Source organism: Stegodyphus dumicola, chromosome 4 (genome assembly GCF_044657685.1).
Source record: "Stegodyphus dumicola isolate Sdum_Otavi_A_Nest chromosome 4, ASM4465768v1".
In the NCBI taxonomy this organism is placed as follows: domain Eukaryota; kingdom Metazoa; phylum Arthropoda; class Arachnida; order Araneae; family Eresidae; genus Stegodyphus; species Stegodyphus dumicola.
The window spans coordinates 90,038,900-90,055,213 of NC_140771.1; the positions used below are offsets into that span (position 1 = coordinate 90,038,900).

Here is a 16,314-nt window from a genome sequence, read left to right on the forward strand (position 1 = left end):
AAAACCACTACAGTCAAGGGATCCATAAATTAGAAGACTGTTGGAATAAGTGTATTGAAGTTGAAGGAACTACGTTGAAAAATAAAGTCATTTTTACAAATAAAAATTGGTTTCTTCATTTCCGTTCCACGAACTTATTGAACAACCTGGTATAATGATATAACTGACACATCAGAGAACATTTCTCATTTCTGTATTTAGAGAGTGAATCATTCTCTGAGTAAGTATGTAAAAAAATATATAAATTGTGTTTTATTTTAGTAAACATTTGTTTTAATTTGTGAAACCATTTATTTGAAATCAGTTATTATATCAAATTAATGAGTTATTTGAGTAATTGTGGTATGATCCAATTGATCGCCATGTACTCGATACATTTTCAGTATTTTAAAAAGTCAATAAATTATCGTGATATTAAATATAAATTATGAAATACATATAAAGTACATATTTGTGCCAATATATGTCATTTAAAATTGTTTTACCGTTGTTATTTCAGTACTTTCAGCAAAGGGTTAAAATGATCCCTTACTGCTGTTCCAGTAGGTAAGATTTTCCCGCCGTTCTAGTGTTAAATTCTGTATGAAAGGTAAATCCATTATTTTTTAATGGTCTTTCAATCATATAATCTATACAGTATCTTCTGCAGCAATAAAGAATTACTATATGTATTTTAGCTTGTATGTGTTTACATAAAAGATTTATTGTAGCCTATCTTACTTTTAAAAAAAATGGAAAAAACTATTCTTCTTTCTTTTTTAGCCTTTATTATCCCAGGCTATTTTAGAATCTTTAGAAAGTATTGACCCAAATGATCCGTGGGTTGTAGATCATCAAGGAAAACATACTAATATTGCTGCTGTCTGTGATTGGCCTGATTATGATAGTGAAGAAGAAGGTTATACTAATCCTCTATTAACATCTCTTCTAGGTAATTATGTTATATTAAATTAAAAATTTTCTTTTAGTTACTTTTTAATATTGAGTAATAATATGAAATTAATATTTTAAAGTGAAACTACTCAAGTTTGTTTCAATGTTAAAAAAAAATCTTAAAATAACCAAAGTATTCCACATTTACTACATATTTTAGGGAACTTTGGTTATTACGTATTGCATGTGCATTGTAAATAAAAATTGCAGTTAGGAAATATTCCTTATGGATTAGCAAATTTCCAGTTTTGTAATTTATGAACGTGTGATGACCTATGAATTATGCTTTTGTAGATAGATGTGTTTATTTTCTGCTTTGCTAGGCATATTAAATTATTTTTTTATTAAAACTGAAATTAAATTGAGTCTTTAGAAGTATTTATTTATTCATATGCATATCATAATGATTTCATTCTCAATCTACTTATGCCTAGAATCATCCTTAACATTTGAATGTGTGCAGTTTTGTAAAATTACAAAATTTAAAATAATGAAGGAAGAAAGGAAAACATAAAATTGCTTTTTTAATTAATTAAGTAAAAATTATCATTTGTATTTCTGTTCCGAATTTCGTAAGAAACTTCCTAAAAACTCTTATGTATATAACCTTTAACTTGATTTTTACTTCTTAATAGGTTTTGCTTTGTTGGCTTAAGGATTACATATCGAATTACCAATACTAGATTTATCAAAAACATGCTGTTCAATGAATAAGGCCAGTTTAAACATTTAAAATTGTTAGAAATTCTTTTTCAGATATTTACTTCAAATTTGATTCAGTTGATGCATAGGATGTAAATTTACAGGACTGAGCGATTTATAATAATGCATTGTTAAATATTTTTTCGACAAATAAATTTATTGATAGAGGTGATAATCTAGAGCAAGGGTTCTCAACCGAAAATAGGTGGTACGGAAAGGAACAAAGTATTTTGAACTATTAAATTCAAAAATTAAAACCCCGATATCTTGATGGTTTTTTTCTCTAACACTCATAAATTTTTGTGATCTGAGCTTTGTTCACGGTCATTAGCCGTTTATAGACTTTACCAAGAGGGAAACAATCTGTATGCATGGCAGTTTTTGTGGAGTGTATGTTTCACAAATATTCGCTTAGCCACAGACATAACAAAATTTGCCATAAATGATGTTTTAGTGATAAAATTGATAAATTCACATAACAAGTGATTTAGTGATAAAAATGGATGCTGTATTTAATAGGCAGTAAAAAAATATATTCGTATAGAAAAGATAACAGTATCTCATTAATTCTCTTAGATTTTATCGATTTATTAGCACATCCACACGTTATGTCACCATTTCCCGCTCATATTGCTCCATTTTCAATGTGAATCAATTTTTGCATTGGTTTGCTGTCTCTAGCAGCAGGTAATTTGTCTTCTTGTTGCTTTGTATTCCTTACTTTTCTATGTGATTTGAGAATATCGTCACTTGTTTTTGAAGAACTCGTATTATATTGTGCATTTATATATTTGTGAAAATATAATAAAACAAACCTAGATTTTCAAAATGGAAAAATGGCAAGGATTGACTAAGCGAAAGTGTGACAATTCACAGGTGATGGATCCAGGAACAATCTATGACTATCTATCTCTAGTGATGTTTATTATAACTTTTATAGAATTTTTAGTTTGATATTTTATATGTACTATCAGTATTTTTAATTCATAGTTTTATTAGTTGTGCTATTCAAATGCAGTATTCCTTGAAATACTATTTGTATTCATCTGATGTTCATCAGTTGAATATTATCATTTAGACAGAGCAACCACATGTACACAGAAATAGAAGGAAGGAGGCATTTCAGAGCAGTACTGTTGGACATCTTGATGTTCTGCCAGAGGGCATCTCTAGCAATTTTTGACATTGCTTAACATCAGGAAAATAACTTATTTAAATCAAATTTAGCAGTGCAGCAAATAAAAGTGAACTTTTATACTGTGTTGTTATTCATAAAATGAAGCTTTTGTACATAGGCTGCAAGATTATTTTTGATCACCAATGTTTGAGGAGCATCTTAATTATTTAATCAGTGAAAAATGGTGATTCTATAGATAATTTGCATATAGTAATATGGTCTGTAAATTTTAAGCCTAACACACTTATAAGAGATATATGTCTAAAATTACTGTCTCATTTTTCTATATTATTCCCTTTGACTTCAATGCATTTAGTATTGCAATCCATTAAGCATCTGATTTCAACAGGAAACAATTCATAGATAGTTCATAGTCAAAGCCATAGATTTCAAACCGTTCCTAATAGGCATCTTTAAAGTCAGCATCATAACTATAATGTGACCTACACAAATACTGCATTAATAATAATAATTTTTAAAAATATATCAGTGAGATGCAGGTAATAAATATGGTGGATTGGGAAGAAATTGAAATTTGTATTACTGTATAATAATCAGAAAACTCTGAGCCTTATGTGGTGGGGCATTGTTGTTCAAATGTAAGACATTTTTTCTGAGTTTACCACTAGATTTTGCTTTTATGTTTTTCTTTTTTTTGGGGGGGGGAATTGAATCAACAAGCTAGTATAATGAATATGTGTTAGGTATTATTATCATGGTATTATGTGGCACAAGCAAAAATCATACTTTATTCCGGAAAATGGTGCCTAAATTCTCGCAGATTCTCTCAAACCTACAGATTTGTACGTTCTGAAATTGTCGGCTTTAGGAGATCTCATGTACTTCTATACCTTGCTGTCTTGTTTTGTTTCTGAGTCACAGTAATGAAGACATGTTTTATATCCTGTCAGAAGCCATGAATAAAATTTTTTATCGGTGTTTGTCATGAAGAGTAAGTTATCTAGAACATTCAACCTAGTGTACTTTTTGCCTCCATTTTTGGTATCAGTGTTCTAGGTTTTCATCTGGTGCAGACCTTTTATATCTCATTTTTCATGCAGGACATCTTTCCCACTGATTTAAATCTTTGCTAGCAATTCGAGAAACAAACAATCATTTATTTTTCATCATATATTATTAAACTTAAACTCACATTTCTTTAGTGATCACATTCCCATTTTGGCTTAATCTGCTACCATCTTCAAGTAACTTTTTTTCTTGTCTAAATGTGGGGTCCCATCTTCTGATAGAATGTGATGATCGACTGATGTTTGATAATTTTAGTACCAACACTTATCACTGTTGTTTGACTTCTGAATTAGTAACACTTATCACTGTTTGACTATATTTAGGAGGCTTTCAAAAATCAAATAGTAATATTTGCTGTGTATGCTTTCCTTCGTGTTCTTTCAAAGAATGATGCAATCACTTCACAGAAGTTCTTCCACCTACAAATATTTCTTCCTATTGTTAGCGTATTAGTAGATACATTAATGAGAAAATAAATCATACTTTATCCTTCAAATTTTTTTCAATTAAAAATTTAAGAAAATAACATGGCAATGCTGTATAGTTTTAATACAGGTAATGAAATAATTCATTTTATTGTAAAATTTATAGTTTTTACTTGCTTGGAATATCTTAGGGGTATTTCATTTTCATTTCATATCATCTCATGACACTTCTAGAACTTTCAGTGGATTACAGTATTTCAAGCCAGGGTTTGTACAGTTCTTAAGAGTCCTTAGATTTTTAGGAATCGATTTTTGGTCCTTAAAAGTTCTTAATTTTGGCCAAAATCAGCAGAAGGCCCTTAACACTTCTTAGGGCGCGTCTCGAAACTTGCGGCATTAGGCACACTGTATCTGTCAGATACATCTCCATTTTACATGTTTTCTGGTGATCTGTATTGATTTAAATCTTCTATTTTTATTCTTTATAGATCCAGGCTTTTACACCCAGACCTTTCTTTCTTTTTTATTTACTTATTTTTTATTTTTTAATATTTTTATGTATTATTTACAATTACTATTGCACAGGTTAAAATGCAGTTTAAAAACACACACAATGAAACATGTTAATACAGTCAAAAAAAAATTTAAAATATGGGAGTTGTTCACAAATAATTAATTTCACATAAAAATGCATAACATAAAATGACAAAATTAATCAGTTATACTATAATTCGATTCTAATGGTTTTCATTTGAACATTTTTGACACATCATTACTGCATGTTTCAAACAAAAATATTCAGCACATTTTATGCAGGAGTTTTGGGTCAGTCTACTTTTCTTATTTGTTTGACATGTAGAGCACCTTTTGCGTTTATTTTGATTATTGGGAACCTTTGCTTTTTTTTCCTTCTTCAGCAGTTGGTATGTAGGTTTGAAGTTTCATTTTCAAATCCTTTGATAAATTGCGTTTAGTCATGCGCCTAACAACTTCTTCACTGACTAATTCCTTCACCAGTATTTTCAAATACTCTCTCCTGTTCTGAACAGTATTCTGATTTCCCAAAAATAAAACTAGTTCGTTCATAGCTGAAATATTTAGCATCGAATAAAATACTATCATCGGCCATCTCCTTGTATTGCAAGCGCAATTATGAATTCCACACATCTTTATCCAGAGCATTAACACCGCATTTTGTATCATTATAAAATGTGATTATATCTGGCTTTTTTTTTTTCATCTCCAGTGTCTGCATCTATAACATCATCAAAGTGCATACTTAATACAAGCAAAACATTTTTGCCTTTTTTCGGTACGTATGAAACTAAAGTGCAGTTTTTAGAAAAACCAAATAATCTTGAATGTGCATCTTTTCCTTTAGATTTCACAAAATAAGGGAGGTAATTATTTTTTATTCTTTCGTATTGTTCCAATGTAAGGAAGTTTTTTATCTTTTAGGCCTTTTACAACATCAATAGAGGTAAACCAATCATCTGTGGTGATATTGCGACTGCTGTTGAAAATTGGTTCCGATAATCGCAGAACAACATCTAGTGGGGAATTATTGACACTAGATGGCTAAATGGCTGTTTTCCGGCATATATTTCTAAATTCAATGTATAAAGCGTTTTAGCATCAACGGCTGCAAAAATTTTAATGTCATATTTATTTGGTTTTGATAGAATGTACTGGCGAAAAGGGCATCTTCCACTGAAACCTTCTAATTTCTCATCTATCGAAACATTTTGTCCCGTGCAATAACTACACTTACATTTTCCCACAAACTTCTCTAATAGGTGCTAATTTATCTGTTTTCCTTCTCGTCTCTTTATCATCAAATCTACAGCATCTTAGAAGAAATTTAAATCCATTCAGACTCATTACCGTTCTAAACATCTCAATACCCATTTCATCAGTAGGCCACAGTTCTTCCAAAATTTGTCAATTACTTCGCAAAACGCCAGCTAATAAAAGTATACCTATAAATGCTTTTATTTCAATGATATCTGTAAGTCTTGCATCTCTTTCTCTACTAAATAGATCAGAAATGTATTTATTAGTGTATTTTACAATTATTTACAATATTTCATCAGGGAAAAAAAACAGTTCCAAGGGTATTTATTAACTTTCGCATTTCCGATTACTCTAGGTAATTTTGTGGTAATATTCTGTGATCCAACTTTGACATTTTTTCTTCCGGGCAATTTTGCCCATTTAGTGCTTTTGTCTTTTCCTACATAAAAATCACCATTTTTAGCATCATCATCAAGTTCTGAGTCATTATAATCACTTTCAATACTTTCAGAATCCACTTCAAATGTTTCTAAAATATCCACTTCTTCATCATCACTTTCATCAAATGCTTCAGCATTTAGTTCCTCATTTCCATCACTAAACAGAATATTATGGACTAGTTCAAGGTCTTTTTGATTATTCAAATCTAAAAAGCATTTAGCACTCATCGTAGGAAAAATAAATCAAAAATCTATAAGAAATCTTGATACTTCCAGAAAGTTTCAGGAGACAAACGTTATCGGGCATGTGTATCTGACAAATACAAATTTTCAAATAAGCTTAAAAACAGGAAATACTCCTACACTGAACTGGTCGTTACTGCATTCCAAAGGAGGGAGTGGCCAGATGGACAGATACTGATAAGGTCAAGGTCGTGAGAAGAAGTTTAAGGGAACAAAAACGGAGATTTTCACACACCTGTCAACGTGCCAGATGGTGTGTTAATTTTAATCATCTGAAATTTCTGTCTGTTTTTACGACTGTCATTTTGAGTGTGAATTAGCGTTTTGGAGGAATAATTTTGACGATTCACTGGCATATATATGGTTATCTTTTGAATGGGTTCATGAGTCATAATTTGTTTCTATTTCTAATATAAATGATGGGATACTCGAGTTTCTAGACAAGAAGTGAAACATAAGCATTTCGAAATCCATTTTTTCTAATAAAGAGCTTTTAAACAACTTTTCGCTTTTGGGGATGTGAATTCTTTAATTAAACGGTTAGAAATTTGGCGACTTTTCAACATTTTGGTGATTTTAAGATTAGTTGCTATAGAAACTTTTTTAGTTCCGAGATCTGAGAATGTTTTGACGATTTTTTTTTTGAAAACATCGTAACACTGATAAATTTCATTAAAATAGTGGTAATACATTGAAATTATATTTAAAAAATAACATTAAAATTAAAGATTTTTGTACTTCACTGTCATATTATAAAGTTTCATTTTGGCAACTTTGAATCTGAAAAATAAACAAGGTATAATGCTATAAAGCACAATTTAAGAAACAGCTCTTATCAAAAGCAAAATTAGCTATGTAATTAATTAAAAATGTCTTGTTTTTAATTTTTTCATAGTAAGAGTTTTTCCCATGTAATTATCTCAGAATATTCAAAATTCTCAGAATGTGCATCAGTTTTCTCTATAAAATTAATTTTATACTTTTTCCCTCCCCTTTTTTTTTCCAAAATATTTCTGGCTTTTAGCTGTTACAGAAACGGTAGGAATAATTTTTCTTTAGGATTTTAGACATTGTTTAGAAGGATTTGAAAGCAAGATTTATAGACCCATGATTCTAGAAGATTCGAAAAATATGTATCAAAATGAAAAATGTCTCCATGGTATCAACAGGGGTGCTACTTTGGTAGATGGTTGGACGGATTTTTGGCGATTTACGTTGGCGCGGTTTTTACAATCGTCAGCCATCTTGGAAAATGCTGTTTTTACATAGTTTACACAAGCGCCTGGCCCCAACCACCAACCCTGTTCTTATTAGTTGCCGTTTATAACGTCAGGCTGAAAAGATTCAACTATCAGTTTCATTTGAGTTATGTCAAGGGGAGCTTATAACTAGTCTGGATTTGGTTATGCCCTGTGTTAATGTGAATTTGTACATTGTACCAGAATATTTGCAATTAAAACGAACATAACAGTATAAGAAAATATGTCAGCACTTTTTTTATAAATTGTTAAATCATGTTCATGGAATCGATGAAACTTTATAATGCATAAATACCGTTTGGCTAAGCAATCTGTATTCAGTACAATTCGTAGTACAATACTGAGCAATCTGTATTCAGTACAATTCGTAGTACAATACTGATATTTAAGAAATATATTGTATAATTTCATATAGCAGGAGACCGTTAACAAGATTTGCTTCTTCAGCAATGTCAAGAAATAGCACTACTTAACTCTTACTGTGTAAATGATGCCTGCCGCAGTTTTCATGAAACAGCGGTTTATTTTGCAGAAAAGAGTTTTTAAAAGTGATATAAATGTAAAAGCTAGTTATTTCTTCATAAAAATTAACTTTTTGTTAACTAAATAACCTTCCTTTCATTTATTGTTTGTTTGGTATCAAAATTGTTCGTAGTCAGATTAATATTTTACTAATTCTAGGCATTAATTTCTCTTTATTTAAGGTTTTGTTCATAGTCAGATTAATTTTTTACTAATTCTAGGTATTAATTTCTCTTCATTTATGGTTAAAAATAAAATAAAGTGATAAGGTATTTTTAAAGCACTTATAATATCGTTTATTTGACTTTGTCAATTGGAGTTATCATGCTGTTTTTTTATGCATTATTGTTTTGTTTCTTAACTTTTATATCTTATAAAAAGTGTTTATTGCCAAATGACTTCGATATTCATCTGATGACAAAAATACTGCTCAACAGTTATCGACTGCACATCGAATTGTACTTTTTTTCTAATACTATGTATATTAAAAGCCTTTTGGCGCACAAAAATGCTGTGGAGAATTTTTTCGTCACTATATGACATCAGAAGTCGTGTCCAATAAGAGCTTGGGGTGGTGGCTGGGACCAATCACTTGTGTAGTTTACACATAATAAAGTATTTGAAACTTTAAAAAAATAAATATCGTTAAAAATAATGGATTAACTTTTTGTTGAAAATGTCATTTTTTAAGATGGCAGGCAAATGTAAATCTATTTACTATGGGTATACTAAAGAAAGGTTAAATTATTACTTTCATATAGCTGCTAAGAAGTAGAATAAAAACACTGCTATAAAAACATTGTGCCAACGTTTAATTAGATTAAAATAGTACTTGAATTGAATATAGAATTACAAACATCATACTAACATTTAAAAGAATTAAAATATTACTTAAATTCAAATCCTTTAAAATAAGTTTTATAGGATATAATTATTTAACATTAAAATATATGTGGCAATAAATATCTCGGCAATTTTTGAAAACAGTGTATTAATTTTTTTAATAAAAATTGAAGTGTACAATTATAAAGAAAAAGAAAAATATGTACTTACATTTTTTTTTAGTACTTAACCTGTCATATATTCATAAGTACCACAAAAAATTTGGAATCATAATTTAGATACCAATGAAAAAATTTGAAAACTGTGATTAATATTCCATAATCGGGTTGAGCGCCAAACTTGGTGAGAGTTTTTTTATTTGGCACGATTTTGATTTGGTTGTGGTTTCCAGCTGTATGTTTGCTTGAGGCAAACCTAGAGCAATACTGTGTTTGTTCTTAAAAGTGTTACTGTTCAATATTATTATTATTATATATATATGTTTAATATTATATTTATATAAATATTTTCAGAAGGTTAAGCTATTGTTGGTGGGAGAATGTTGGATTTCAGATGAGGTGAAGTTATGGATGTTTTCATTCAATTTTATTTAGTTATTTTTTTTAGTTTTGTTTCTTGCCTGTGGCAATCGAAAGATGTTAAAGTTTCGAACGAAAGTTTTTTAGTGTGTTGAATTCCACCACATTGTTTTATAATTTAATCAATTTGATTTACACATAATAATAGCTGTTCACCACTGTAAACAAAAATTTGCTATTCTGTTTACGTTTTAAGCTCACTTTGCAGTGCTCTGATCTGATAAGTGTATATATTTATTTACTCAATAATTATTTACAATTAATTATTCAATTATGAAGAATTGCTCATTCTACTGTTTTATCATGAATTGCATAGATAGGGCTATGTTTTTATCTGCAAAGCTGTTGGACTTTGTTTTACATATCTAGTATTTTATCATCTCATTTTACTATTCTGTTTACGTAAAATAATGGTGTTTCACTACTACAAAACTTGAAAGTTACTATTCTGTTTATGTTTAAAAATCACATCTTAGTGTTTTCATTACCGCCAAAAAAATTCGCCAAATTTTGAAGACCAAAATAGTTTGGCGCCAACTTACCCGGCTTATGGAACATTATCCAAAACGGTAATATAATTTTAAAAATGTAATTTAAGGAAACAATTTGTAAAAAAATTTGAAAAATGTAATCTAAGGAATTTGAAGAGATTAATAATAAAATTTTAAAATATCGCGGTAATGCACAAATATTATGTAACCAATCACGGAGCCGATTACATCATGAATAGATTTAAAATTATTTAAATAATCATACATAATAAAATCATTTTTTTAAAAAATGTAAAATTAAATTTATTTTAATATTTAACAGCCATAAATAATGTTTAAAACATTAAAGTTATAGATATTAAAACCAATTACTTTTAAAGTAATGTGATGTCATTCATTACATCATCCACAAGATAAAATTCCATAAAATATCATAAAGAATAAAATTTTTATTTCAAATAAAAAGGCAAAATTAAATTGATTTTTAATATTTAGAAACCATAAATAATATTTAAAACACAGAATTTATGCATAAGAAAACGCATTATTTTTTAAATAAAATGACAAGTAACGGTTACCATAAATAACTTGTCTAGCAATGGGTTTACCATAAGTCGTATCGCTCGCCAAAAGAAAAATCGCCAAAATCTGTGCAACCATCTACCAAAGTAACACCTCAACATATAACCCCCATAGCACAAAACATCCTCAGGATGTCCTATTTAAGTCGCAATATCCAGGGACATACTTAGGATGTCCTAAGGATGTTGATTCTCAGATGTCCTGAGGAGATCGTAATTTAACATCCTGAGGATGTCTTATTTAAGTCGCTATGTCCCGGGATATGACAGGATGTCCTGAAGATGTTGATTCTCAGATGTCCCGAGGAGTTCACCAATTTCACATCCTGAGGACATTCATTCTGCATTGTCCGGAGGACTTTCGTTGTCAAACATTTTGAGGATATTTGTTCTCAAATTTACCAGTTTTAATTTTTTGACATTGCACATCTGAAACTTGCACATTATTTTATTTTTCATATGTATTTTACTAAGTTGTTTCTAAATGCTGTACATTAAAAATATTGATATGATTGATGATTTATTTTTGTTATTTTGTTATTAATTTTAACTGCTGTTTTTTTCTTACGTTTTTAAAAATTTATTTAGTCATGGAAAAGATTTTTTTCAATGGATTAGCATTTTCTAGAATATTTGCAAAATTCTAAATAACATATATTTTTTTATAAAAAATTTATAAATTACATGTATAATTACTTACAGATTACAAACCCTACTACAAATATAGGTAAAATTAGATATAGATATATTTAATTATGGAAACGAATTTTTTTTTAAATTTGGATATAGAGACATTAGGTATTTTTTTGGAAGCAGGAAACATGAAAAATTAGCAACTGCCTTCGCCGGGAATCGAAGGACGGACCTCTGGAATACCGGCCCAGCGTGCAGAACTATTACACAACGAAGGCACGCTAGGAAAGCGGGAGAAATACCTCATAAGGAAAATTTTTTTCCTCTAATTACAGGACAGAAAATGTTTTTCAATCGCGCGATCTGTTATTGATATTGAATTACAGTCGTGCGATAATTTCGCAGTAAAGATACATCTCTGATGACTATCCAAGATTCTAGAAACTTTGGTCTTATATAGAGATGGTCGTCTTATAGAAATAATGCTTAATATCAATATTTATTTATAATCTCAGAACTATTGGTCACTTTCAGAAGTGGTCGTTTGAGAGGCGATATTCTATATATTTATTTACTGATACTCTCAGATTCCAAAATTTGTTTATATTCTCAGAAATATTGGACGGAAGGTGGTCGTCCCATACATGCAAAATTTTACATTTCATTAAAAATGAATTCGGCATTATTTAACTATTTCCCTATTAATTAATTAATTAGATAAAGAAAAAATTAGGAAATATTACTGTTTATTACGGAATAATATAGGAAGTTCTACAGAACTATATTCTTTCGCGTCATTGCACATTGTATCCGGCAAACTACTAGTTCCTCGTATTCTTCCGCAAATCCGTAAACATCTGTCTGATTTGAAACGAAATCCAAAATGGCTGTGCCATGAGGTTAACTTGTATGGATATTTTTTGTTGCATGAAAGGTAAGTTCAGTTGCAATACTTGTATGTTTACTTTTTTTGCTATTCGAATTTATACTTATTTATGTCATTTTGACAGTTAAATGTTTCACAGCTTTATGAATTGTTGCCATTCTGTCGTGAATTACGTGTATCTCAATGGCTAGCTGTCTTTTCAAATATCTAATTTGCCCTGCTATCCAAATGTTTATGACTGAATTTTTTTTAGTCTAGTTTATGCATTCAGTTTCAAAATAATATGTGTGATCAGATTGCTTATTATTTTATTGCAGCAATAAATTTATGTTAAATAGTTTGAACAATTGTATAAAAATAAGAGTTTGCATTGTTTTGTCCAAAATATGTATGGTTGAAACATTATCTTAATCTAGTTTGTAATTCAAGTTTTTTTGGGGATACTGTTCTGTTATTGGGACCAGAGTCGGAAATGTATGAGCCTGTGTTCGTAAGTATGTGCATAGATGTGTATATGTAGACACACAAACATACAAATATACAAGCATACATAAATACAATTCTGAACCCGGTCCTGATAACAGAACAGTACTTTTTTAAAATCTTTTTTGAATATTTTATAAAAGGATTAAGCATTTTTCAAACTGCATATCATTTTAAGATTCGACTTGCAGGAAGACAAAATATGGTCATTCAATCAAATGCTTATGATTGCTTTTGACATTTTCTCATAAATATTGTTTGCATTTTTATTGTATTTTAGATACTTTAGTTATGTAAAATGAACATGAGAATATTAGGAAATCTGAAGAATATGAATAGCTACCATAATACATGTATTTTTTCATCGAGCCCATTGTTTTTGAAACCAATGCACCATTATTATATGCTGGCTTATTTTATAGTTATATGCAGTTTAATTTTATGTTCATGTTACTGTAATATTGTCATTATAATAAAAGTATTGATAATTTTTGTTGAATCTTGCAAGTTGCCTAACATTCAGAATTATTACTACCGAATTTTACTGATAGGTTTTTTCGAGTTGACATAATCTGTCTGATAAATAAAATAAACTGGTGTTTAAATTATATGCATTTCTCTTAATGTTTCATTGAAAGTGAGATGGAAATATAAATGCTATCCAGAAAAGTGAATTCTTTTTGCCTGAAATAACAAACTGTACTAAATGGTTAATGTTTATATCATTTTAGAAATGTCAATATTAAAGTTTCTCCCACTTCTCTTCTTTGATTTTGAAATAATTTATAATAAAATAATATATGCATAAGTGTAATTAATGTAAAGTGTCATTCAATAATATAATTTATTTTTACTGATATTTTTATATTTCTTATCTGGGTTTTCTTTTGGTGTTAGAAGGAGGAAAAGACTGTAATGTTTTAATTAAGGAAATAATTAAAACATTACAGTCTTTTAAATAACACAGTTACAGTAATGTTTATTGAAGCAATCAGTACTGTGTGATTGCCAGTGATTGAATAATGTTAAAATGCATTGTTCATAAGAAAATTTGCTTATCTTTGTGTTATAGATTTTATTTTGACACAAGCTGAAATTTGAATTATTGGAAGCACTTTGAAAACCCGAATTATTTCCTGAATCATTAATCAGGCCAATATATAACATACAAATTTTCATACAAAATTATTTCTTTGAGCATATTATAAAGAGCTCATTTAATTTTATTATTTGTACAAATTTTAGACAAAAGTAGCATGTAACAGTTAAAGATTTATTGAAGCCTACTTGTTACTTGTGGTAACAAAGAAGTGTGAAAGATATTGCCACATTAGCGAACATGACGATCATTGATGCTTAGTTTAGTAATTTAATAATATATTGAGAAATGCTGGGAACTTTCAGAAGTAGACATTTCGGAAATGATGGGCTTGATAAGAAATTTACATGGTTTTATTATTTATTTAGTTAAGAATGGATTTTAGATGTTCATGTGAAAGAATTCTGTTTAATTATATGTGAAAGAATTGTTAAAGTTTGGCATTTAAAAAAATGAATTAATAATATGCAATTATCTTTTTATTATACATATATTACTATATATTTCTAATGTGCTATGTAAATGTCAGTGCTAAACAATTGAGATACTATTGTCAGGGCAATCTTTTCTTATACATGAAAAATTCTGATACTTTCTTATCTGCCCTCACAGCTTCAACTTATGCTAAAACAGCAAGAGTATGCACGCGATAATAGCAAACTATGAATATGCATACCACACACATGTATTTACATGCTTTATATTTAATCTTTATTTCTGAATAGTATTCCATTGGATGAAAAATATGTGAATATTGACCCAATGTATATATTTTTGTGTGTGTGCATCCTAAAATGTCTTGTTTCTTATAAAGTGCTTATTTGAATTACTACTTGTGAACAGAGCAGTAGATATGAACCATAAACTAACCATTTTGCCAATTTTCACAGCTTTGCATATAGTCAGAAAGCACCAAAATTTGTAATAATGTTAAGTTTAAATGATGTTCTATACTTTTGTGTTAATTTTTCTATTCTATTAATTCTATTACTGTGTTATCAAACTTTCTGCAGGAATTTCAACTGGTTAAGATGTTATTACCATGTGGAGAAGAATTTGGTTTTCAAACTAGAAAAAATTGCAGCTGAAGGATTTTGTAGAAGGTCAGTCAAACTGGTTTTAGTTAATTATAATTTAATTTTGGGTGAAGAATTCTCAAATTTATTTATCATAAGTGTCTAAAGGTCTTCTAAATTAAATTCTGCTTGTTTTTGAAATTTTTCATGACATTCATTCTTTGATTATTATTATTATTTTTTTTAATTTACTAACTTATATCCAGGCACATAATGTTGCATTTAATGCCATACCTTAAATATTGTAAAATGTTAAAATAATAATTTCACTTAAAAGTGTGGTTGTGACAGTAAATTTTCTGTTGCATTTAATCATATCTATAAACATTGGTATACATCATTTTTCAATAATCTGTATATTATTTTGTGCATTTCTTTTACATCCAAGATCTGGCATATGACTTGCTTTTCAAACTGATAATGGTAATCTAATGGTTAAAGTTTACTATGGAACGGGCCAAATTTAATAAATTATTCTTTGATAGAAATTTATTCATGTGTTCAGTGTGTCTCATCTCTTTAAATTGCTAAAGTAAATTTTATGTACTTGCATTTAGGAATTTTGACTGTATCAGAGTAATTTTGTTTCAGTTATTATAACATGCAAGGGAAAAAATTCATTCATAGCTCCGTATTTAAAATTAGTTAATTAAAGTCCTTAATAAAGAGGGACGTTTTGTTGTTTTTAATGTCAATAGAGTTTAATTCAAAAATATGCCACATTAAGGGTTACTTTTTAACCTAATTTAAAATTTTCATTACTTTAACATGTCCAATAATTGTTATTTTAACTCCGATATTGTAATAATATCAAAATTCCTTACTTTTTGATAGGTAATCCAAATGTAAAACAAGAAAAGAAAAAATTAAAATGTAGAAGTATATTTATTTCATACCTCTAACAAATAAAAACAACACAAGCACTTTTTACTGTCTATCTGCATAGTGTGGCATGTCCCGTAAGACTGAGATTTGTATGGTCAAATCCATGTTTCAGTTAAAGGAAAATGCATGCACAGTCTTCTGATTTTCCCTTCGATTAAGGATTCTGTATATACTAGCATTAGAAATATATTAGTTAATGCAGTGTTATACGTCAATATTTATAGACAATTATTGT

The 16,314-nt window shown here is 28.9% G+C and overlaps 1 protein-coding gene across 8 annotated transcripts in view; it reads left to right on the forward strand.

Moving 5' to 3' along the window:
• Positions 1-16,314, forward strand: part of LOC118203782 (ankyrin repeat and IBR domain-containing protein 1-like) — a 253,441-nt gene that overhangs the window by 202,484 nt on the left and 34,643 nt on the right. For 7 of the 8 annotated variants that reach the window (XR_015040715.1, XM_085815207.1, XM_085815208.1 and 4 more), the window contains one exon: positions 763-931. Coding sequence is in view for 6 of the 8 variants with exons in the window: in XM_085815207.1 (XP_085671333.1) it covers positions 763-931 (169 nt within the window). In the remaining 2 variants the exon portion in view is untranslated. Of the gene's footprint in view, positions 1-762; positions 932-15,131; positions 15,222-16,314 lie in introns of all 8 variants that reach the window. The other variant, XR_015040716.1, reaches the window with a different exon arrangement.